The sequence below is a fragment of the Muscardinus avellanarius genome, assembly GCF_963383645.1.
Source record: "Muscardinus avellanarius genome assembly, chromosome: 5".
NCBI classification, from domain to species: domain Eukaryota; kingdom Metazoa; phylum Chordata; class Mammalia; order Rodentia; family Gliridae; genus Muscardinus; species Muscardinus avellanarius.
The window spans coordinates 3152643-3173796 of record NC_137790.1 but is presented as its reverse complement, the minus strand read 5'-3'; the positions used below and the strand labels follow the sequence as shown (position 1 = coordinate 3173796).

General features: G+C 51.6%; 1 protein-coding gene across 1 annotated transcript in view; it reads left to right on the top strand.

Annotated features, from left to right (window-relative positions):
• The window catches only part of PDE9A (phosphodiesterase 9A), a gene marked incomplete at both ends in the record, with an annotated part of 123719 nt that overhangs the window by 64162 nt on the left and 38403 nt on the right, over positions 1-21154 (top strand). Inside the window, 3 exons of the mRNA XM_080696059.1 lie at positions 12945-12999; positions 14149-14219; positions 20210-20294. Of these exons, the coding sequence (XP_080552185.1) occupies positions 12945-12999; positions 14149-14219; positions 20210-20294 (211 nt within the window). The remainder of the gene's footprint in view (positions 1-12944; positions 13000-14148; positions 14220-20209; positions 20295-21154) is intronic.

The following is a 21154-nucleotide window of genomic DNA, read 5'->3' as shown; positions in this document are numbered from 1 at the left end:
TTCTTTTGACTGTAGATCATGTTTTCCCATTTCCTTGAGGTCTGCTAACATTATAACCCACACATTGCAGAGACTCTAGGCTTTGTTACCTTTCTGATGAGTGTTGGCTATGATCTAGCAGTTGATTCACACTATTGACTGACCATCGTGCACTTGGGGAGACTTGGTCTGATGCTTCATTTGGGTAAATCTCTGTCTTAGTCAGTATCCTCACTGCTATAATCCAAAGAACTGACCATCCAACTCAGATAAAGGAACATTTATTTGCTAGTGGTTTCCTTGGAGATTTGGGGGTTCAGTCCTTGTGAGGCTGGGCACTGTGGATCTCGGGGTAGGAAGTGGAGAGAGATCTCAGTAGGAGATCTCAGTAGAGAGATCTCAGTAGGGTAGGAAGTGGGGAGAGAGAGCACAGGACTACATTCTCACATCATAGAAGCCAGAAGCAGAGCGCAGGCAAGGGGAGGAGGAACCAATACATAAGCCCCAAGGCCGCACAGCAGGGCACCCATCTTCTCTCACTCCAAGGCCCTGCCGGCCTTGGCCACCACCCAGACAAATCCATCACAGTTACCATGACAACGGATTTATTTACTGAAGAGACGACAACCCTTATGAGTTAATTCTACCAACCCTGAGATCTTCTATACCTGACCTAACGATCTCCAAAGGGACACTTTGAGGGTTCATCAGGAAGACTGAGGTGTTTATCAAGCCCCCCAACTAGACTGGACGAAACGCGAATTTGTCTCCACACACAGAGTGCAGTAGCTGAGATCTCTCTGAAGTTTCATCCTCATAGGCCCCCAGGCATGTGCAGATTGGGGACCAACTGAGAAATGGGAACATTCATACAGAGTCTGGGGCCCCATGGCTTCCTCCCTGGGGGATTCCCCCTTTGACTTTCGTCTTCTCTGATAACATAACACTCTCTCCTCTGACACCTTAACCAAATCAACCTGCAACTTTCTGCTTAAGTTCCACCCCCACTGTCTGGTCACTCCATGGCAGAACATCGAAGCTTCTGTTCATTCTTTTTAGTACTTTGTTTTGTGGGCATACCATTGTCTGTCCCATAATAATACACCTGTTGCTCCCAATTTTTTCTTATAACAATAATAAATGGGCTGTTCTTCAAAATTCATCTTGCTGTAGCCGGGTGTGGTGGCGCACACTTGTAATCCCAGCATTCAGGAGGTGGAGACTGGAGGATCATGGTTCGTGGACAGCCTCAGCTACTTAGCAAGGTCCTTTGCAACTCAGTGAGACCCTGTTTCAAAAACTAAAAGACTAAAAGATAGGGCTGCTTGTGTAGCTCGGAGGTACAAAGCCCCTGGGTTCCATCCCCAGTACTGAAAAAAAAAAAAATTTTTTTTCTCTTGCTGTAAACTTAACAACCGTATACATACAACCTATTAAAGGCCCTGGCTATAGAAAACCTTTGGTTTACAAACGAGTTGCAGTCTTTAGTAGACATTTGCAATTGGACTGCCATTTGTACGGCGCCGTATTTGTTCACTGGGCCAGAGTTTATCCTGCCAGAATTCTTCCTGAACTAATCTTGTGGACTCATTTGACTGGAGATCAAAGCCTGGGCACATGAGATGTGCTGGAATTGAACTCTTGGCCTCATGGCATTTAACCCTCCCCATGGCATACTAGGTTCAGTGAGACACACGTGCCATCATTAGCGGACACAGTTTCGGCAGCGTGGACAATCAGCCGCTGGTTCCAACTCTGAATTCTTCTGAGAGGAACCTCAAGGGCCTGTCACATCCTCCTCTTCTGCCTCGGAAGCCCAGCACAGAGCGGAGCCGCCGAGAAGGCACCTCTGTGGTCCTCCAGAGAGGAAGATGGTGGCGGGTACTCCTTCCCAACGTGCTCAGGTGTGGCCTGACCCAGCCCCGCAGCCCTGAATGGCGGCACGGCAGGTTGGCTGTGCTGTGACTTGGCCCTCTCCACATGTCACACAGCCACCGTGGGTGATGAGGCCTCCTGAGTGATGTGCACGCCACTTAGAACAGCACCTGGAACACAGGAAGAGCTCAGGAGAGCTGGCTGGGGCGATCTTTAAAACAGTAAAGGAAAAGCTCTCCCCAACGCTACCTGCTGCCTAGGCCTGGTCCTACCTGCAAACTCCTGCTCAGGAGGGAGAGGGGCACAGGGAGAAACCACACCCGCACACCTGGACCCACATGAAGTAGGCAGAACGTGAAATTCCCCTCTTCAAGCACCAAAGAGAAAAGAACTCAGTCCAGTGCTGCCCTGAGGTCTGGGGACCCAAACCACGAGGCATTTGCAGGACTCTCCAGAATTGCACACCGGGGTGTCGGGGTCCCCAGCATCTTTGGTTTGTTGTGTTCTATTTGCGTGGCTGACACAAATTATTTGGGATAGTCCTTGGGCTGCTGATAAACTGGTTTGATTTCCCAGCAGGACAGACCAGAGAAAGGGCTTCTGTGCCTTTAAGGAGCAAGGTGTGGTCACTGTTAATCATGTAACTTTATTGTGCTCCTGGGCTATAAAGGAAACTTGCTCCTCCTCATTCTGAATGTCTATTTTATGACATCTATAAACAGCGAGTTACCAATGACTCTTCCCCGAGTGAGACCGTCCTCACCCGGCTGGTTGGGGGTTGGCTGCAGGGACCAGGAGAGAGGGAAAGTGGACAGGAGGTGAGTCCAGCCCCTCTTGGCTCCCAGGCCCGGTGACACCCAGGCCCGCCCTTGGGGAGGCCTGCCGCCCTTCTTTAGAGCCCCCGGCTCCTAGGCCTGGGGCTCAGCAAGAGCAGAAGTAGGTGCACCCCTCCGCCATCTTCAGATCCGTTGTGCGCTTGTGTCTGGGGCCAATGGGAGATTTTCTGGCATGCAAAAATAATAATAATAAGCCCCCTTTCTAAGGGGCAGCAGGGTCCATGTGGGGCTCTGGGGAGTATCTGGAGCACACATTTCTTGGAGGGGGCTGTCTCACTCTGTTGCTCCAGGTGGACTCCATCCAGGGGAGGCTTCGTACACTACGTCGTCTTAATAGCTGTTCATAGGAGTCCACCGGGGACGCAGCTGACTGTCAGGGAAGGCTGAGGTGGTGTGCACACGAGCCCGTGAGCCCCTTGATGGTATTCATCCTGCAACTGCAGGGTCAAAACTTGGGGTGCAGATGCCCCATTCCCAGGTGTCCTTTCCTTGGTGACAAGGTCAGGCTGGGGCGTCTGGGCTGTGTTGACTCGTGCTCGTCTGAGGGAGGAGGACAGGTGTGTGGAGCCGTTACTGTTCTCTCGCAAGAAAGAAGGCCGAGCTGCAAACCAGCTGGCTGGCCAGCCCCATTAGCGCGCTGTGTTCAGCTGATCTGTAGTCGGAATGCTGGGCTTTCCTGTTGATCTGTTCAGCCAAACCTTTTTGTCTTTCTGCGCTGGGTAGACTCTGGATTTGTCTGAAACAAGTAAACAATTCCTGGAAGAAGTGGGTGAGGCTGGGGCAGGTTCCTTGAACTAACCCCGAGGCCCAAGGTGGAGTCAGTGACAGCCCGTGGCATCGCAGGGGGCAGGGCCAGCTCTGTTCTTGCTGCAAGGGAAGCACCCTGGGGCTTGGGGCCGTCTGTACACTTTCAACTGAGTCCTGTCCAGGAACCCCGGGCAGCTAAGGACTGAGCAGGCAGAGAGTAGCCCAGCCTCCCTGACCCCAGCAGCTGGCCGATCTGCCTTTGGTCACATCTCTCACCAATATGAGTCACGAGTGCCTGGGAGTTCCTCCTAGCCAGCTGGGAGCAAGCAACACCCTGGAGTCCACTGCAGCGCCCCCGCCCAGGGCCACTTTCAGACAGCACGGACCTGTTCTTGTGGGCCACTTTCCTTGTGAATGTCAGCCTGCTTCCTTGGTCTCCGCCCGCCTGGATTGGCGCTGAGCGGGGCTGGCCCTCCCTTCCCTCAAACTCTTCCTTCTCTCCCGATTTGCTCAAAACTCTTGAGGTCCAGAGGAACGCCAGAGACCCAGTCAGGTCCCACTGTTAATTGCCCCTCCCTGGCTGCTGCTCGTGATCCTTAAAGGTACTAAGGAATTTTCAAAGCAAAATTACCTGAATATCCTTTAATTTAAAAAAAATCAGTCTTTGTCATGTAGCACTTAGAAAACAATAGTTATTAAACGTAATAGCACAGTTTGCTGCTAGGTGTTTTGCATAAAGGTGGCAAATGATTAGCAGTTGCGATTAAAACCCGTCATCCGAGGTGGCCCACTGCTGTAATCCTCGCATTTGGGAAGCGGAGACAGGAAGACTGCAGATTCAAGGCCAGCCTCAGCAATGCAGCAAGACCAGCAGCTTAGTGAAATCCAGTGTCAAAAAAAAAAATAGGGCTGAAGGTGTAGCTCAGAAATAGAATGCTCCTGGGTTCAATTCCCAGTACTGCAAAAAAAAAAAAAAAGGCATTGTCTCCAAGTCTAGGGGTTCCAGGCTCCCTGAGGATTTCAAGACACTGGATGGGGTGGATGGGGTAAAGAGGGCTCTCAAGACACTGCAGCCAGGAGCCAGGCCTCTCAGCCAAGAGGTGGTACCCAGAGCGACCCCATCACCCTAAGGACCAGGACGCTCCAGGGCAGGCGGTGCAAACAAGAAAGGAAGGCAGACGCCCTGTGGCTGTGAGCGAGGCTCGGACACCCTGGGGGCTGGCCCGAGCACGTCACACACATTCAGCACTGGGGGAAGCACTGCCGTGCAGGGATTCCAGCGGCAGAAGGGAGGGAGGCACCGCTCCCACTTCCGGATGGATGGGGCTGTTTATGGCCTTGTGGGCGGGAGACCTTTGGGCTCCTGGGCAGATGTTTTGCTCCTTTCTCCTGCAAAAGAATGCAGACCTTGCACTCTCCAGGGAGCGCTCTGTGCTCAGCTGCACAGGTGGGCGACATCGCAGCCTGGGCACAGGTGGGCGACATCGCAGCCTGGGCACAGGTGGGCGACATCGCAGCCTGGGCACAGGTGGGCGACATCGCAGCCTGGGCACAGGTGGGTGACATCGCAGCCTGGGGGTGCGCCTGGGCCCTTTCTGAGAACAACGGGCACGCTGGCACGGGTGACACCCGGGCTGAGGGGTAGTTCCACCAAGCACCAGAGTACCAACACCTGCCCCTGCACTGAGCTGGGACCACCAGGTGCAGTGGCGCAAAGCTTGATGGTCGCAAGTGCTGGCAGTTAAACTGAGGCCTAAAAGTGCTCAAGAGTCCAAAGGAAGTCTCTTTCTTAACCTTCTAATCGCATCCCGTGAATTTATTTGGAGGTAACCGGTTTCACACGCAGCAGTGAGAGCAAACGCAGGGAGAACCCCCGGTCCTCACCACCAGGATAGCACCTACACACAGCCCGCTGTTCTCAGAAGGGCACAGACGGGGAAGAAAGGCCGAGAAGGCGCCGAGCCTCACCAGCCGCTAGGAGACGCAAGCCCAACAGTGAGCGTCTGCGGAGGCTCGGCGCCTCCTCCGCCTTTCTTCCCTTCTGCACAGGCGTGAGTCACGTCCTTGCGTGTTTGCCCCATTCTCAGCTGGGCTGTCTTGTTTTCTGTTGAGTTTTGACACTCCTTTACATAGTCTGTGTTCAGACGCATGTGTGCTAGTCAGCTTTACGTTGCTGCGACACAGTACCTGAGGGAAAGGTTCGAGGAAGAAAGGTTTACTTTGGCTCCGTCCATCCATTGCCCATCGCTGGCTCCTTTGCTATTTGAGGCAGAGCAGCTGGGGGCGGGGAGGTGAAGCAGAGCTCCGTCTCATTGGTGCCTGGGAGGCAGAGGGGGTGGGGACAAGAAACACCCTTCCGGGGCTCGCCCCCAAGGACCACTTCCTCCACCCAGCCCTGCTTCCTGCTTTCCCACCACCTCCGTAGTGCACTCGGCTAGGGATTCCGTGGACTAACCCGCTGATGGGGCAGAGCCCTCATGACCCAGCCACTGCCCCAAGCCCCCTCTGCACACGGTGGACCGGGGCTGGGCCTGGCATGCAGGCGTCTCCGGGGGATGCCCACATCCAGACTGACAGGTGATGGGCAAGATGTCCTGCCAGACTGTCGCTTGTCTTTTCATCCTCTTAAATCTTTCTCAGAGCCAAAATTTTGATGTTGGTGAAGCCCAGTCGGTTGCTTTTTCTCGTCTGGCTTGCATTTGGGGATCATATCTAAGAACTCCCAGTCTCTCCCAGTATCCTAAAGACTTTCACTTGCATTTTTTTCTAAGTGTTTTGTAGTTTTGATATTTTGTAGCCATGGTCTGTTTTGCATTTCTTTTTATATAAACTGTGAAGTTGGGGTTTGGGGTACAAGGGTTTTTATTTAGTTATTTGTACTTACTTTGGTTCTGAGGATTGAACCCCGGGGCATTCTACCTTTAAGCTACACCCCATCCCTATTTTATTTTGTTTATTCATCTATTTTAGTTTGGAAACAGGATCTCACTAAGTTGCTGAGAGCCTCATTAAGTTGCCGAGGCTGGCCTGGAATCTGCCATCCTCCTGACTCAGCCTCCCATCTACCGGGGTTATAGGCATCCACCACCATACCTGGCCTTTGGGGTTTTTTTCTTTTTTCTTTTTTTAAACAGAGTTTTGCTAAATTGCCGAGGGTCTTGCTAAATCGCTAAGGCTGGCCTCAAACCTGCCTTCCTCCCATCTCAGCCTCCTAAGTACTGGGATCACAAGCATGCACCACCACCACCATGCCCGGCTTATTTTTTTCATTTTGAAACAGTTTTGCCAGATTGCAGAGGGTCTTGCTAAGTTGCTGAGGCTGGCTGCAAACCTACAATCCTCCTGTCTTGGCCTCCCAAGCCCTGGGATTACAGGCGTGCACCCTGAGGACTGGGGTCACAGGCGCTCACCACCATGCCCGGCTGGGTGCAGGCCTTTCTCTGCCTCAGGATGTTCAGTTGTTCCGTCACTGTTGATTTAAAAGGCTTTCTTTAGCCGGGCGTGGTGGCGCACGCTTGCAATCCCCGCGCTTGGGAGGCTGAGACAGGAGGATCGCACAGGTTCAAAGCCAGCCTCAGCTACTTAGTGAGGCTCTCAGCAACTTAGTGAGACTCTGTTTCCAAATAAAATATAAAATGGGTCTGGGAGTGTAGCCCGGAGGTAGAAAGCCTCTGGGTTCCACCTCCAGTACCACCAAAAAAATAAAATAAAAGGCTTTCTTTCCCTCGTGGAATGGCTTTTGCACTTCAGTTGGAACCCAGCAAGGTCTGTCAGCATGAGTATAATCTGCTTCTCCCTTGTTCTCTGCTCCACGTCTATCCTTCCACCAACCCAGCATGGTCTTCATTTCTGTGGCTAAATAAATCTTAAAAGCAAATAGACTGGTTCCTGAACCAGCCCCTACACAGCTTTTTTTTTTCTCTTTTCAAATTATTCCAGTTTCTTTGTGTTTCTATATAAATGCTAGAATAATCTTCCCTATTTTAGCACAAAAAAAAAAGTCTCGCCAAGATTTTGATAGGAATTTCTATTAAGCCTGAATACACATTTGGGGAAAATTGGCATCTTTGTTGAGTCTGCCAACCATTAGCATGGTAGACCTCACCACGCGCTTGCATTCCCTTTGATCTCTTTCACTGGTGCTTTGTAGTTTTCAACATAGAAATTCTGCATATGTCTTACTAGATATTCCCAAACTGTGTTTTGAGTGATTATGAATGCCCTTATATTTTTATTTCAGTGTACACATGGTCATTGCTAGTATATATAAATACAGTTGGGTTCATATGTTTATCTTCTGTCTCGAGACCTTGATTTTAGGAGGGCTTTTTTTTTTTTTTTTTTTTTTAGATTCCTTGGAATGTTCTAGGCAGACAATCATATGATTGGCAGCCTGAGGTGATTTTATTTTTTCTTTCTGACCTGTATGTGTTTTATTTCCTTTTCTTGCCCCATTGAAGTGGCTGGACTTCGCACATTATGTTGAATAGTAAGAGTGAGATTAGAGCTGGGCGTGGTGGCACAACCCCAGTCTCAGTACGTGGGAGGCTGAGACAGGAGGATCCCAGGTTCCAGAACAGCCTCAGTAAATCAGCAGGACTTTCAGCAACTTAGCGAGATCCTGACTCAAAAATAAGGAAATAATCCTAGAAAGGGCTAAAAGTATAGGCCAGAGGTAGAATGCACCTGGGTTTTGTACCCAGTGCCAAAAAAAAAAAAAAGACAGTTGTGGTAGCACACACCTATAATCTGTAATCTCAGTACCCGGGAGACGGAGACAGGAGGATTACAGATTTGAGGCCAGCCTCAGCAACTTACCAAGACCCTCCACAACTTAGTGAGGCCCCCTATTTATTTTTGTGTGTGTGGTACTGAGGATGGACCCAGGGATATTGTACATCCCCATCCCTAATTTTTATTCTCTTTATTTTTGAAGCAGGGTCTCACCGAGTTGCAGTGAGACCCTATTTCAAAAAAAAAATAAAAATAAAAATGGTCGAAGCCATAGCTTAGAGGTAGAATGACTCAGGTCTCATCCTGAGTACCACCACCAAAAAAAAAAATGAGATTAAACCTGTTGACTGGTCATATTTATAGGCAGACAGCAGCACTTAGTGTTTTACCATCTATGAGTGATAGTGTTGGCTACAGGTTCTCTCTATATTTCCTCTCTCTCTCTCTCTCTCTCTCTCTCTCTCTCTCTGTACTGGGGACTGAACCCAGGGAAATTCTACTCTGAACTACACCCCCCATCCATTTTTACTTTTTATTTTGGAAGAGTTTACGTGGGTTGTTGAGAGACTCATTGAATTGCTGAAGTTTGCCTTGAACCTGCAATCTTCATGTCTCAGCCTCCCAAGTACGAGGATTACACCCAGCTCCATTCCTGTTTTTCTGAGAGTTAGCATAACCATGTGTTGAATTTTGTCTAATACTTTTTGTGAATTAATTAAGATGATCATGTGCCTTTTCTTTCTAGCCTGTTAATGTAATCGATTGATTACATTGATTGGTTTTCCAACACTGAACTAGCCTTGCCTACCAGGAAGAAATCCTACTTGATCTTGATTTATATTTATTTTTATATAGTGTTGAATTCTGTTTTCCAAAATTTTGTTAGTGATTTTTGTGTTTGTATTCATGAAGGGTAGTGGTCTGAAGTTGTCTTGTTGTTATTGTTGTTGTTGTTGTGGTGGTGGTGATGGTGGTGATGGTGGTCTTAGTGAATTTGTCTCAGGCTAATCCTAGCTTCATAAAATGAACTGGAAAGCATTTTCTCCTTTATTTACTTTCAATGAGAGATTGTTTAGAATTGTGACAATTCCTTAAACATGTGGTAGAATTCTCCAGTGAAACCACTTGGGCCAGGAAATTCCTTTTGGAGGAAGCTTCTTAATTGTAAATCTAATTTCCTGAATGGGCTGTGTTCATATTACCTATTTCCTCTTGCCTGTTTAGGAATTGGCCCGCTTTATCTAAGATGTCAAATTCATGTGTGTGAGTCGTCTTCAGTGCTCCCTCTGGCCCTTATGGCTTCCAGAGGGTCTGGAGTGATGTCGCCTTTCATTCCTGGTGTCAACCTGTGCCCACTCTCCATTTCTTTATCAGTTTTGCTAGACATTTGTCAAATTATGAATCTTTCCAAAGAACCGGTTCTTTGTGTCATTGATCTGCACTGTCTCTTTTCCACTTCCCTGACCTCTAGTCACTCCGTCCTTCTGCTCTTGCTATAAGTTTATTTGTTCTTCTTTCTATAGGGTCTGAAGGTGGGATTTTAGAATACTGAGTTGGGTTTATTTTTCTCTCTTCAAATGTAGGCATTTAAAGCTACAAATGTCCCTCTCAGCATTGCCTTAGGTGTGTCCCATAGCAACATTTTCATATGTAATATTTTCATTTTCATTGCATCCAATGTACTTCTTAAATTTTCCCTTGAGACTTCCTCTTTGGCCCATGAATATTTAGAAGTGTGTCTAGTTGGTGGGTGTTTTGAGATTGTCCTGCTATCTTGCTTTCCAGTGTGCTTCTCTGAAGGTCAAACAACATTTTCTGTATAGTTTCAGCTCTTTCAAATTTGTTAAAGTTCTCTTTATGGGCCAGGATATAGTCTATCTTGGTATGTGTTTTACAAGCACCTGAAAAGAATGTTTGTTCTGCTGTTGTTAGGTAAATAGTCTATAAATGTTGATTGTTTGATGGACTTCTAAATTTATCTTGACTTTAAGATCATTAACTCTTAAAGCTTATGTCATACATTACTTTTTTCAAAAATTTCATATAAGTCTGCTGAATTCACCAAAGAGACCATGAAACATTACAGTGACCCTTGCCCCTCTTCTTCCCTGGCAGTGTCGGCCTTTCTAAAGACTAGGCCCTTGGACCAGCCAGGAGCTAACATGTGGCTCTACAGATATTTCCTTGCTGAGAGAGAGAGAGAGAGAGAGAGAGAGAGAGAGAGAGAGAGAGAGAGAGAGAGAGAGAGAGGACACGCACATGCGCACATGTGCAATTTTGTTTACTAGGAACTAAAACCAGAGGCATTCTACCTCTAAGCTGGACCCCCAGCCCTTTTTTTTTTTAAACAAGGTTTCTCTAAGTTGCTGAGAGGCTGTTCTCAAACCTGTGATCTTCCTGTCTCCGCCTCCCAAGTTCTGGGATTACGGGCTCATGCCTGTCTGGCTGACACTTTTACTCTTGTCGTGGTAGGGATCTTTCTTCTCCCATCCAGTCATAGAAAGCTAGAGCTAGGGAGATGAGCTACCCCACCAACCCACATATTTGGCAGTGTTGGCATGTAGGGCCTTATGATGGAGAGCACCCTCAATGACTAAGAGAACCAAGATGGACAGAAAGACTTTATTACTTATAGGTCTGGGGGGCAAATGGGATGTCTGGAGGCCATCAGGGAGTTTGTGGAAGGAGGGAGAGGAAGACTGTGGACCACACCTTTATTGGCTTTATGGCTTCATCCAGTTTTCTTATGAGAATTTTTCATTCTGAGTTTAATCAAGTAGGCACAAGTTCCAGGAGGTCACACTGTAACTGCGGATCAGCCGCAGCGGCGTAGGTCTGCACAGGCCACGCAGGGAGCGGGGCCAGCCGGGTGAGTTGGGCAGGCGCGTCAAGCTGCCCCAGAGGGAGGCGGCCCCCAGGAGGATGTCGCAGGACACAGACATCCAGATTGGCCGTATTGAGGACCTGGGAGGGGACGGACCAGAAGCTGTGTCGGGGTGACTGAGCGGCTTCTGGCACGAGAGCTGCACCTTGCATCCCTGAGGAACGCCGCAGCCAAGTAAAGTTAGAATCCACTCAGGCAGCGCAGGCAGCGAGGGCCTGAGAGGTTAACTCAAATGGGTTAGTTTTTTTTTATAAAATTAATATATGTTATTATGCCCGGGCATGGTGGTGCACGCTTGTAATCCCTGCGCCTGGGCGGCAGAGACAGGAGGATCGCGCAGGTTTGAAGCCAGCCGCGCATGCTGGCTTAGGAGACCCTGTTTCCAAATTTAAAAAATGTAAAAATAGGTCTGGGAGTGTAGCCCAAAGGTAGAAGGGCTTCCAGGAACCCCAGTACCACCAAAAATATCAAAATAAAAAAATAAAATTAATATATGTTCATTATAGAAAATGCAGAAGATATAGTAAAGCAAAACTAAGAAAATAAAATGTATATATATTTTTTTCTACCAAAAGATAACTACTATTATTACTTTGGGAGCATACCCTCACACTGTATTTTCAGAAAAGGCCTGTCCTATATTACTATTTTTAAATCTTTTTTAACTCTAATAATAGACATGAACATTTTCTAAGATAGTTACTTTAATTGTAGACTATGATTCCACAACCCCTCTATGATGGATGTGTGGGTTGTTAAGGTTTTCACTATGTTAGATACCATGATGAAGCCGGGCGTGGTGGTGCACGCTTGCTACCCCAGCACTTGGGAGGGTGAGGCAGGAGGATCGCAGGTTCACAGCCAGCATCAGCTACTTAGCGAGGCCCTCCACAACTTAGTGAGATCTTGTTTCAAAAATAAGGAAAAATATAAGGCTAAGGGTGTAGCTTAGAGGTAGAAAGCCCCTGGGTTCCACCCCCAGTGCCACACACACACACACACACACACACACACACACACACACACATAACATGCTGAACATCCTTTGTGTATATGCATGAGGATTTCCCAGAAATGAGACACTGGGCCAGAGCATAGAAACTTTTTTAGCTTTTGAACTCCATTACAGAATTGGATTGCTGGAATGTTTTGTTTGTTTGGGTTTTGTTTTGTTATTTATGGAGGGTTGGGTGTCAGGTCAATACAGGAGACTGTGTGACCTCAAGACTAAGCCATGAAGTTGGCCGTATTTGGGAACAGACAGAAAGGGCTACCTGGAACCAGGAAGCCGTCTCTGCCTTCCCAGGAGCGTGCATCGCTGAGGACAGGCCCGGGGGCACCTCCGTGTTCTTAGGAGTCTGCACATGGGGCCTGGTCAGGAAACAGGAAAGGGCAGATTACAGTCAGCCTGGGCCTGAACCTTGTAAAACCAGCCTCCCGGCCCCATTTACAGGCCAGGCAGCAAAGGGGCAAACCCGTGCCTGCTTCCTCTGCAGGTCTGCCAGGAGAACACCGTGTTTTGTACTCGGGATGTGCCTGGAACTTGCTTCGTCACAGTTATTGCCCCCATAAAATGGGCCTGGGCGCTGAGTGAGAGCTTCCCGTATTTAAAGACCCCGGTCCTGCCTGCCTTTTATAGCCAGTGCTGAGGCCGGCAGAACCAGAATTCCTGGATGCTCCACCAAGGGACGGTGGAGAGCAGGTCAGGCTTGGAGCAGCCCAGGAGGGAAGGAGACCCCAGGCCCAGAGAGGCTGCCGGGGTTGCTGGCAGGGAGGCCACGGGGGGCGCCAGCTCACCTGGGCAGCTCTGGGCCAGGGCGTGGGCACTGGGCCCCTGACCTTCCCTTCTCCCCTGGCCCGTGTTCCACCTCCCTCTGCTTCCTTTGCAGAGAGAGAAGAGCTGATCCAGAGTGTACTGGCCCAGGTGGCTGAACAATTCTCCAGGTACGCGGTCATCTGCGAAGGCGCGGTCCCCGTGGGCTGTCGGCGTCCGCGGCCCAGGAAGCCCTTGCTCCAAGGCTGGGCTGGGTCAGCAGGACACCCCTGTGACTTCTGTCACTGAGCAGCTAGTGCTCTCTGGAAACGCTTGCCTCATCCCAGAGACCAGACAGGGCTAGCTCTAAGAAACGAGAGCCCTGGCCGCAGGGCATTTCCTCCACTGGCTCTTCTGGGACTCAGAGTAACAGGCTGTGAAAATTTTTCTAAAGAGCCATTTTAAAAGTGAGCTTTGAGCCGGGTGTGGTGGCGCATGCCATAATCCCAGCATCTGGGAGGCTGAGACAAGAGGATCATGGTTCGCGGCCAGCCTCAGCTGCTTAGTGAGGCCCTTTGCAACTCAGTGAGACTCTGTTTCAAAATAAAGAATAAAAACACAGGGCTGAGGGTGCAGCTCAGAGATAAAATGCCCCTGGGTTCTATCCTCAGTACCGCCAAAAATAAATAAATAAATAAATAAATAGCCGGGCGTGGTGGCACACGCTTGTAATCCCCGTGCTTGGGAGGCTGAGACAGGAGGATCGCACAGATTCGAAGCCAGCCTCAGCTACTGAGTGTGGCTCTCAGCAACCTAGTGAGACACTGTTTCCAAATAAAATAAATAAATGAATAAATGTGAGCTTTGTCACTGAGGTCCTGTGTTGCAGGTGGGCTTCCCCTTCATTCCAGTCAGCCCACTGATTCCAGGTCAGCATTCAGTTTCCCTGCAGCATCGTACGCCCTGGGGTAACCAAATTAGGGGAAAGGGGAGATGGATGGTATTTTTTTAAGGCCCGTGGAATGTTGAACCAGATGGTTGGAGTCTCCAGAGAGCGCCCCGGTCCCCTGGGGTGACTGTTCCCAGAGGGTGAGGACCCTGGGCCACGCTGGCCTGGTGGGCAAAGGGCCTCACGTCCTCCAGGAGCTGTGTTAACCACCCAGGTCGGAGGGAGTCGAGGCGCAGGGACATTAAGATTCTCTACAAGCGGCCCGTCGCCCTCGCCCTGCCCGGCGCAGGCCCCCTGCAGCCTGGCCCTCTGCAGGGATCCAGCAGTGCTTGCTGGGCCGGGGTTAGATGGCAGGAGTCATGTTTGTCTTGTTTCTTCCTTTTACTCCCAGGGCCTTTAAAATCAACGAGCTGAAAGCCGAAGTTGCGAATCACCTGGCGGTGCTGGAGAAGCGAGTGGAATGTGAGTGGGTTGTTTCTGCTTACGTGTCTTTTAGCCGCCATTAGGATTAACGGCGTGGAAGGTGACCGGGTCAGTGCCGCGTCTCTTCTTTGTGAAATGCTTGGAGAACACCTTTGCTGTTCACAAAGGCCAGGGCGGTGACAGACCTGAGCGCTCCGTTTCTATTTTGAAAGTGCCTCAGCACGCACGCAGCACGGCGCCTTCCAGAGAAGAGCGCACGGAGGCCGGGCGGCCACGCTCAGCAAGAGCGCACGGAGGCCGGGCGGCCACGCTCAGCAAGAGCGCACGGAGGCCGGGCGGCCACGCTCAGCGCCTCCTCTGTGTGAACGAGGGCCGCCTCTGCCCGCTGCCCTCTCGGTGTGATTCCACGATTTTTTTTGTTTTGTTTTTTTTTTGGAATATGTCTGCAAAGTCATCCCTTAGTTTCTGATGATCACAAAAGGAAAACAGAATCGCCTCTGGAGCAAAGAAAGTCCATTGCAGCTCGGCTAAGTTACCAAGAACCTGCACTTGGAGGAAAACTGCGTCAAGACGCTCCCAGTCCTCATCAGTAACGAACCAAAGAGGGCCGCGGGGAGCCCGGCCGCCTGACGTTCTGTGCGCAGCCCTGGCCGCGCAGCTGGCGGCTCCGTGGCCACGTCTGGGTGGAGGGTAAGGATAACCCGGCGCCTCATTTATGAACCGAGGCTGAGCAGACGGCGTCGAACAGGAGGCCGTTAGGGGTTGGGCATCCCCAGAATATATCTGCTTCCTCTTTGGTAAGATCGACTCTCATTTTTCGCATCTTATTTGAATTGCTTGTGAATTTTCAAGACAAAAATTCAGGATCATGGAAGACCTGATTCATCTAAATAAGTCAAAACGTGATTCCTATAGTGTGGTAGCCCCCCCCCCCGAATTAAATTGCTGTAGGGCACTTATCTCTTCCTGATTTTTCTAAGAGAAAGATTTCACATGGAAAGCACAGATGGGCGCATTGGGGGTTTATGCAGGGAAGAGACAAACCGTGTAAGAGAAGTCTGCATTACAGGGATTCCATTCCAGAAAGAGGGGCTAGAGCGGGCTGCTGCCCCAGAGCGGAAATAGCAAAGAACCAAGGAGTTTCTCTGCAGAGAGGGTCTGCAGCGGTCTATTTCCAGAAGTGGGAGAGAGGTACTACGTTGGCTTTTTTTTTTTAATTATTATTTTATTTATTTATTTATTTATTTATTTTGGTGGTACTGAGGATGGAACCCAGGGGCCTTCTACGTCCGGGCTCACTCCCAGATCCATTTTATGTTTTATGTAAACAGGGTCTCGCTGAGTTGCTGAGAGCCTCACTAAGTAGCTGAGGCTGGCTTTGAACCTGCGCGATCCTCCTGTCTCAGCCTCCCAAGCACGGGATGACAAGCGCGCCCACCACGCCCAGCTCCTACTGGATTTTTAATCTCACTTGGTCCTTGGATCTCCAAGGCAGTTACTTGTGGCCCATTGTCAATGACGAAGCCACAGAAAAAAAATGGAGTGAGCTGCTCAGGTTCACTCAGCGAATGAGACACGTTAATAAAAGTGGGGCCCGTGCCCGGGGCCCTGCAGGGCTCTTGCCACCCCTGCCACCTGCCCTTCCTGGGCAAGTCACCCTCCCACACGCCCAGCTGGAGAGAAGCTGCCGCAAGAGACCTTCCTCTTAGACCAAGTTGCAGCAGAGGCTGGCTGGGCTGCTCTGAGCAGAAACGACTCTTTTGAGCCCAGTGCTGCGCGGCTGCTGTGCGCGTCCCTGAGCCCCCAGACACCACACCCGGGACTCAGAGGCTTGAACAACAGAAACGCCCTCTCTCGCAGCCCTGGAGGCCGGAAGTTTGAACTCTAGCGTGGACAGGGCCGGCTCCTGCGGGGCTCTGGGGGAGAATTCGTCCAGGCCTCTCCCAGCGAGTAGAGGTTGCCAGCGATCCGTGACATTCCGGGCTGAGGACTCAGCCCCGCAGCCTCTGACTTCATGTCGCACCTCCCTGTGACAGTAGTTCTAGGGACACAGTCAACGACCGCAGTGAGCAGGTGATACTTCCATGTCCATGGCGGGCGGCTGGCTCAGCCTCCTGCCTACCTGTGGAACCCACAGTCCTCGAAACTCCAGGCATTTCAGCCAGTGCACACAGAAAGGCTTACTACCCAGTCTCACCTGAACATGCCCCAGTGCAGGCGCCTCCTGCTCCCTCCGATCCTCAGGCAACATCCCCACCTCTGCTCCCCATGGTCCCCATGGAAGCCAGCTCCAGCCCAGCATCTCCTCCTCCTGCCACAGCCGCAGGCGCCCCCACAGGAGGGGCCTGTGCATCCGCCTGGCTTTGACTTATTCTCCGGACGCGCTGGTTCACCACCTGCAGTGGCCCCCTCTCTAGTGTGGACATGGCCGGGGACACCCGCCGTGCTGAGCCCACCTCGGTGGGTGAGTCCCAGAGAGACGGCCCAGTGGTGCAGTGCCTGAACATGAAGAGCGGGGCTGGGCATGCCAGGTGCCTCGGATGGCAGAAAGGGAAAGTCCTTTAGAGAAGGGCCTGCAGCTGGACCTCACACAGCTGTTGGAAGCCGGCTGGCCCAGGGCGCTGGACAAGGAAGGCTGCCAGGAGTCCAGCTGCTGCCATGTCCTGCCACGGAGACCCTCGCTCATACATGTGCGTGCACACACACATGCTGCAGAGATGCCCAGGCACACTCGTCCCCGTGCACGCGTGAACCTGGAGTCACAGATGCACACTTGCACGGAGCCTCATCTAACCATGCGGACCGTCACCAGCTGCTTCTGCTCCCCGAGATCAGCAGGCGTCCAACTCGAGGGACCGTCACACTGCGCGGGGCCTGTCTAAATGAGATGGCTTGCTTAGTCCTTGACCCTCTTAAACCTGCGATTCTTCTGAATCAAAACTTTCTCCTTTTCTCTTTGTCGACTTCCAAAGCTTTTCTCCCTTTATGTGTGAAATGTTCAGCCTCCTTCCAGGAGCCGGCATTCTCTAGGGTTGGGATGATTTCATAGGCAGATCGCCCAGAGCCTGGCCTCCCATCCTGCTGGGAAACGTTCTCCCTTCCTTCCTGGCCTCGGCTCTGGCCCGGGCGCAGGGCAGCCCCGCTCTTCCTGCCACTGCTCTGGGCCCAGAGCGACACCTAAACACAGCACGGGTCAGGGCTGGAGCTGCTCCCGCCCCGTGAGCCAAGGTGAGCACGGGTCAGGCCAGCAATCCAGAAGGCTCTGTGCCAAAACCGGACCTCGCCTCTGTCTCAGTGGAAAAGCACGTTCTCCGCACCCGTGGCCTGGTCCTTGGAAGAAGCCCTGAGGCACAGCTCCGTCCACAGCGCCTCTGAGCAACGCTCACCAGCTCTCAGCCAGCGAGTGGGCACACCAGGCCGAGCACAGCTGGGAGAGAAAGAGGAGCCGCAGTAGGGCTGCCCTGCCCCCGGGCCCTCCGCCAACGTCAGCTCATGGTGCTCAACAGTGGCCCTGGAATTTCCTCTCTTGTTTGCTTTTGCTTTTGTGTTTTTATTGGTGATACTAGGCATTGGACCCAGGAGTGCTCTACCTCCGAGATATACTCCCAGCCTTTTTTCTTTCTTTTGTTCTTTTTTTTTTTTTCTACTACTAGGGATTGAACCCAGAGGCATTTTACTTCTGATCTACACCCCCAGCCCCATTTTTTATTTTTATTTTATTTATTTATTTATTTATGGTGGTACTGGGGTTCCTGGAAACCATTCTACCTGTAGGCTACACTCCCAGACCTATTTTATGCTTTTTATTTGGAAACAGGGTCTCTTAAGCCAGTGCGGCTGGCTTCAAACCTGTGTGATCCTCCTGTCTCCACCTCCCAAGCATGGGGATTACAAGCATACGCCACCACTCCTGGCCCTTTAAAGGTTCTTTATTTTAAAACAGGATCTCACTTAGTAGCTGGGGCTGTCTGAAAACCTGCGATCCCCAGCCTCCCAAGTACTGGGATTAAAGGCATGTACCACCATTCCCAGGAGCCCTTTTTCTTTTGTAACGGAATCTTTCTAAGTTGCTGAAGCTGACCTCAACCTGCAATCCTCCTGTCTCAGCCTCTCCAGTACTGGAATTAGAGATATGTGCCACCACACCTGGCTTCTTAAGTCTTTTCATTCAGGAGGCAGGGACTTGCAGAAGCCTCCAGAAACCTCCCTTTCTGAAGTTCAGGAAGATGGCCTGGGATCTCTGGACATGTCAGCATGTCTGAGGGTCCACACCAGCCAGAGGACCTCACCAGTCAGTCCTGGGCTGGACGCCAAGGTTCCTGGCAGTGCTGGATAGTGTGGGGAGCCTCCACCATAATCTGAGGTGCTTGGTCTGAGCCCAGCTGTGTTTAAAGTTTGAGGGCACAGGAGGCAGTGATGGACAAATCCCATCTCCAGCCTCAGCTGCTTCAGGCTGCCGATGCCAACCTCCCATTTGGCTGTGATCACCTTTCTAGAGACAGACCTGCAGACCTGAGGGTTGGGACCCGGGTGTGGGCAAGACTGTGGCACTCAGCGTCTCCTCGGGGGCCCACGATGCAAGAAAGCACGAAGACCCCCACTGCGGAAGAGGGCATGGCTCTGGGGGGCTGAGCGTAGAGACCCAGCCTCTGTCTGCCTGAGCGGTCACCCAGCAGGTGACCACTTGGCCTGGGACGGCGACTGCCCTGGCTCCAGCCACAAATCTCAGGCCTGCGTTTGGGTCCCTGTGTCTTTCCAACATCCCATTGGAGGAGAAGCATGAGTTTCCCTGGACCAGAAGCAAGTCAGAAGGACAAGTCTGACCCTTTGTAAAGAAGCAGTGTCTCCAAGAAGCCACACTCCTGCGGGCACCACCTTGGAAAGGCACCCCCAGGCCAGTTCCCCCAGCCTGGCTCTGAAGGGGCAGGGACTGCAGTGCTGGCTCAGGGTGCGAGGGATCATGAGGACCCAGTGCTCCCCCAGCGCTCGGCTTTTCATTTAGAAATCATTTGCATTTGCTGGGCGTGGTGGCCCGCTGGAATTCCAGCATTCGGGAGGCTGAGACAGGAGGATCATGGTTCACAGACAGCTTCAGCTACTTGGGTCCTCTGCACCTCAGAGAGACCCTGTTTCAAAATAAAGAATAAAAAATAGGGCTGGAGGTGGAGCTTGGAGATAGACCGCTCCTGAGTTCCATCCCAGTACCGCAAAAAAAAAGAGAGAGAGAAAGGAAGAAAGAAAGGAAGGAAGGGAGGAAGGAAGGAAGGAGAAAGAAAGAAAGAAAGAAAGAAAGAAAGAAAGAAAGAAATCACTCGCGTTTATTTTTAGTGGTGGTTCAGAGCCAAGCTTGCCAAGCAAGAGAATAGAACGATCTGGATCGTGTCTGCATAGAAGAGAGGTGTGATTACAGAGTACAAAGCCCGCTCCTCAGGGCAGCTCTGCTCTGGCGGCAGGTGTGAGGCGAGCTCCCGGGAGGCGTGCGCTCCTGCTCTTCATGGAATGCGGGGCGCTGGCCACAGGGACCTGGGGGCGCCGCTAATCCTCAACTCGGCCTGTTGTTTCTCATCTGGTTTAAGTCGACAGCTTCTCCTGGTTAACTGCTCTGGAGGGACCTTAAAAAGAGCAGCTTTTCTCTTACTGAAATTTTAATCCTTGCCAAGGAAGCCTTTGCTGCACCGGGGCCACGTTGGCCCCTCACCTTTTCTTTTCGGGATAAAAGAAAGTCTTCATCTAATATCCTCAACAGACTCTTAACATTATGGAGAAAGAAAGCAAGATGAGTAGGGACGTGGGGAGTGGGCCGGGGAGGGGCTTCCATCCCATGGGAGCCGGGCAGATGGGCACCGGATCACGCTCACCCGGATCACGGCTATGGCTCGCCGTGGCCAAGCTGCACGGAGAGGTGATGCCAGCCATCTGGGAGGAGTAAGAGTCCTGCAGTGAGCCAGTGTCCTCCCTGGGGCCCCCAGCCCCCAGCTTGCGGGCGCTCCACGTGCACCCCTGTGACCCTGCTGTCTCTCTGCCCCCAGTGGAAGGACTGAAAGTGGTGGAGATTGAGAAATGCAAGCGTGACATTAGGAGGATGCGAGAGGAGCTGGCGGCCAGAAGCAGCAGGTGAGGCGAGCGGGGCTGCGCGGCTGGGGCCCAGAGAGGGGCCGGGCGACTTGCTCCGCTCCCGGCGTTGTTACCGCAGGCTGGAGCAGTCCTCTACTGGCTCTGCGTTGGCTCCCATAGCAGCCCGCCCTCGGAGCCACTCGGGCGGGTGTCCTAGGGACCCTTTTGTGTCTTGTCACACAGATTTGTTGGGGTGTCTCGTCAAGTTTGATGTGGGGGAGTCAGGGCAAAGGAGGCTGTGGCCGTGGGAAACTGAGAGCAGGGGGTTGGTCTCTGTCATTCCCCTGGTAGAGAGAGTCTCTCCCGTGTGGCCTCAGGAGAGAGCTGGGGCAGCCGTGGAGGCAGCCCCACAGCTGGGGCCCAGCTCAGCAGCCTCAGATCCACGGCACCTCCGGTCATGGCATCGCCCTGCCAGCTATGGCTCACCTGAGCGCAGGTGGCCTCGGGCAGGGATTGTGGGTCAGCGCCACAGTGCCAGCCCAGGCTGGCAGCATGGGGCAGCGATAAGCTGCAGCAGGTGCCTGGGCTTACCTGATTGACAGGCGCTCTTTTACATCACAAAAGCTCACAGCCCCACGGGACAAAGAGAAGGAGATGTCCCAGGCCCTACCAGGCTCCTTGCAGTAGCATCCTCAGCAGACAGGGATGGCAGCATCCCACATAGCTGAGAGATTGATGGATGGGACTCTTCCATCCAGAGCAGAAGGGGTAAAAAAAATGTGAGCATTGCCTCCACGTTAGAAAGAATAAATCTAGCTGCCCCTGAGACTAGGTTGTTAGAATGGGGCTTCACCTGGTGTAGGAAGAAAGCCTGCACACGTGTTGAGCAGTCCCTTCCTGTGATGCAAGCCCAGCTTTGC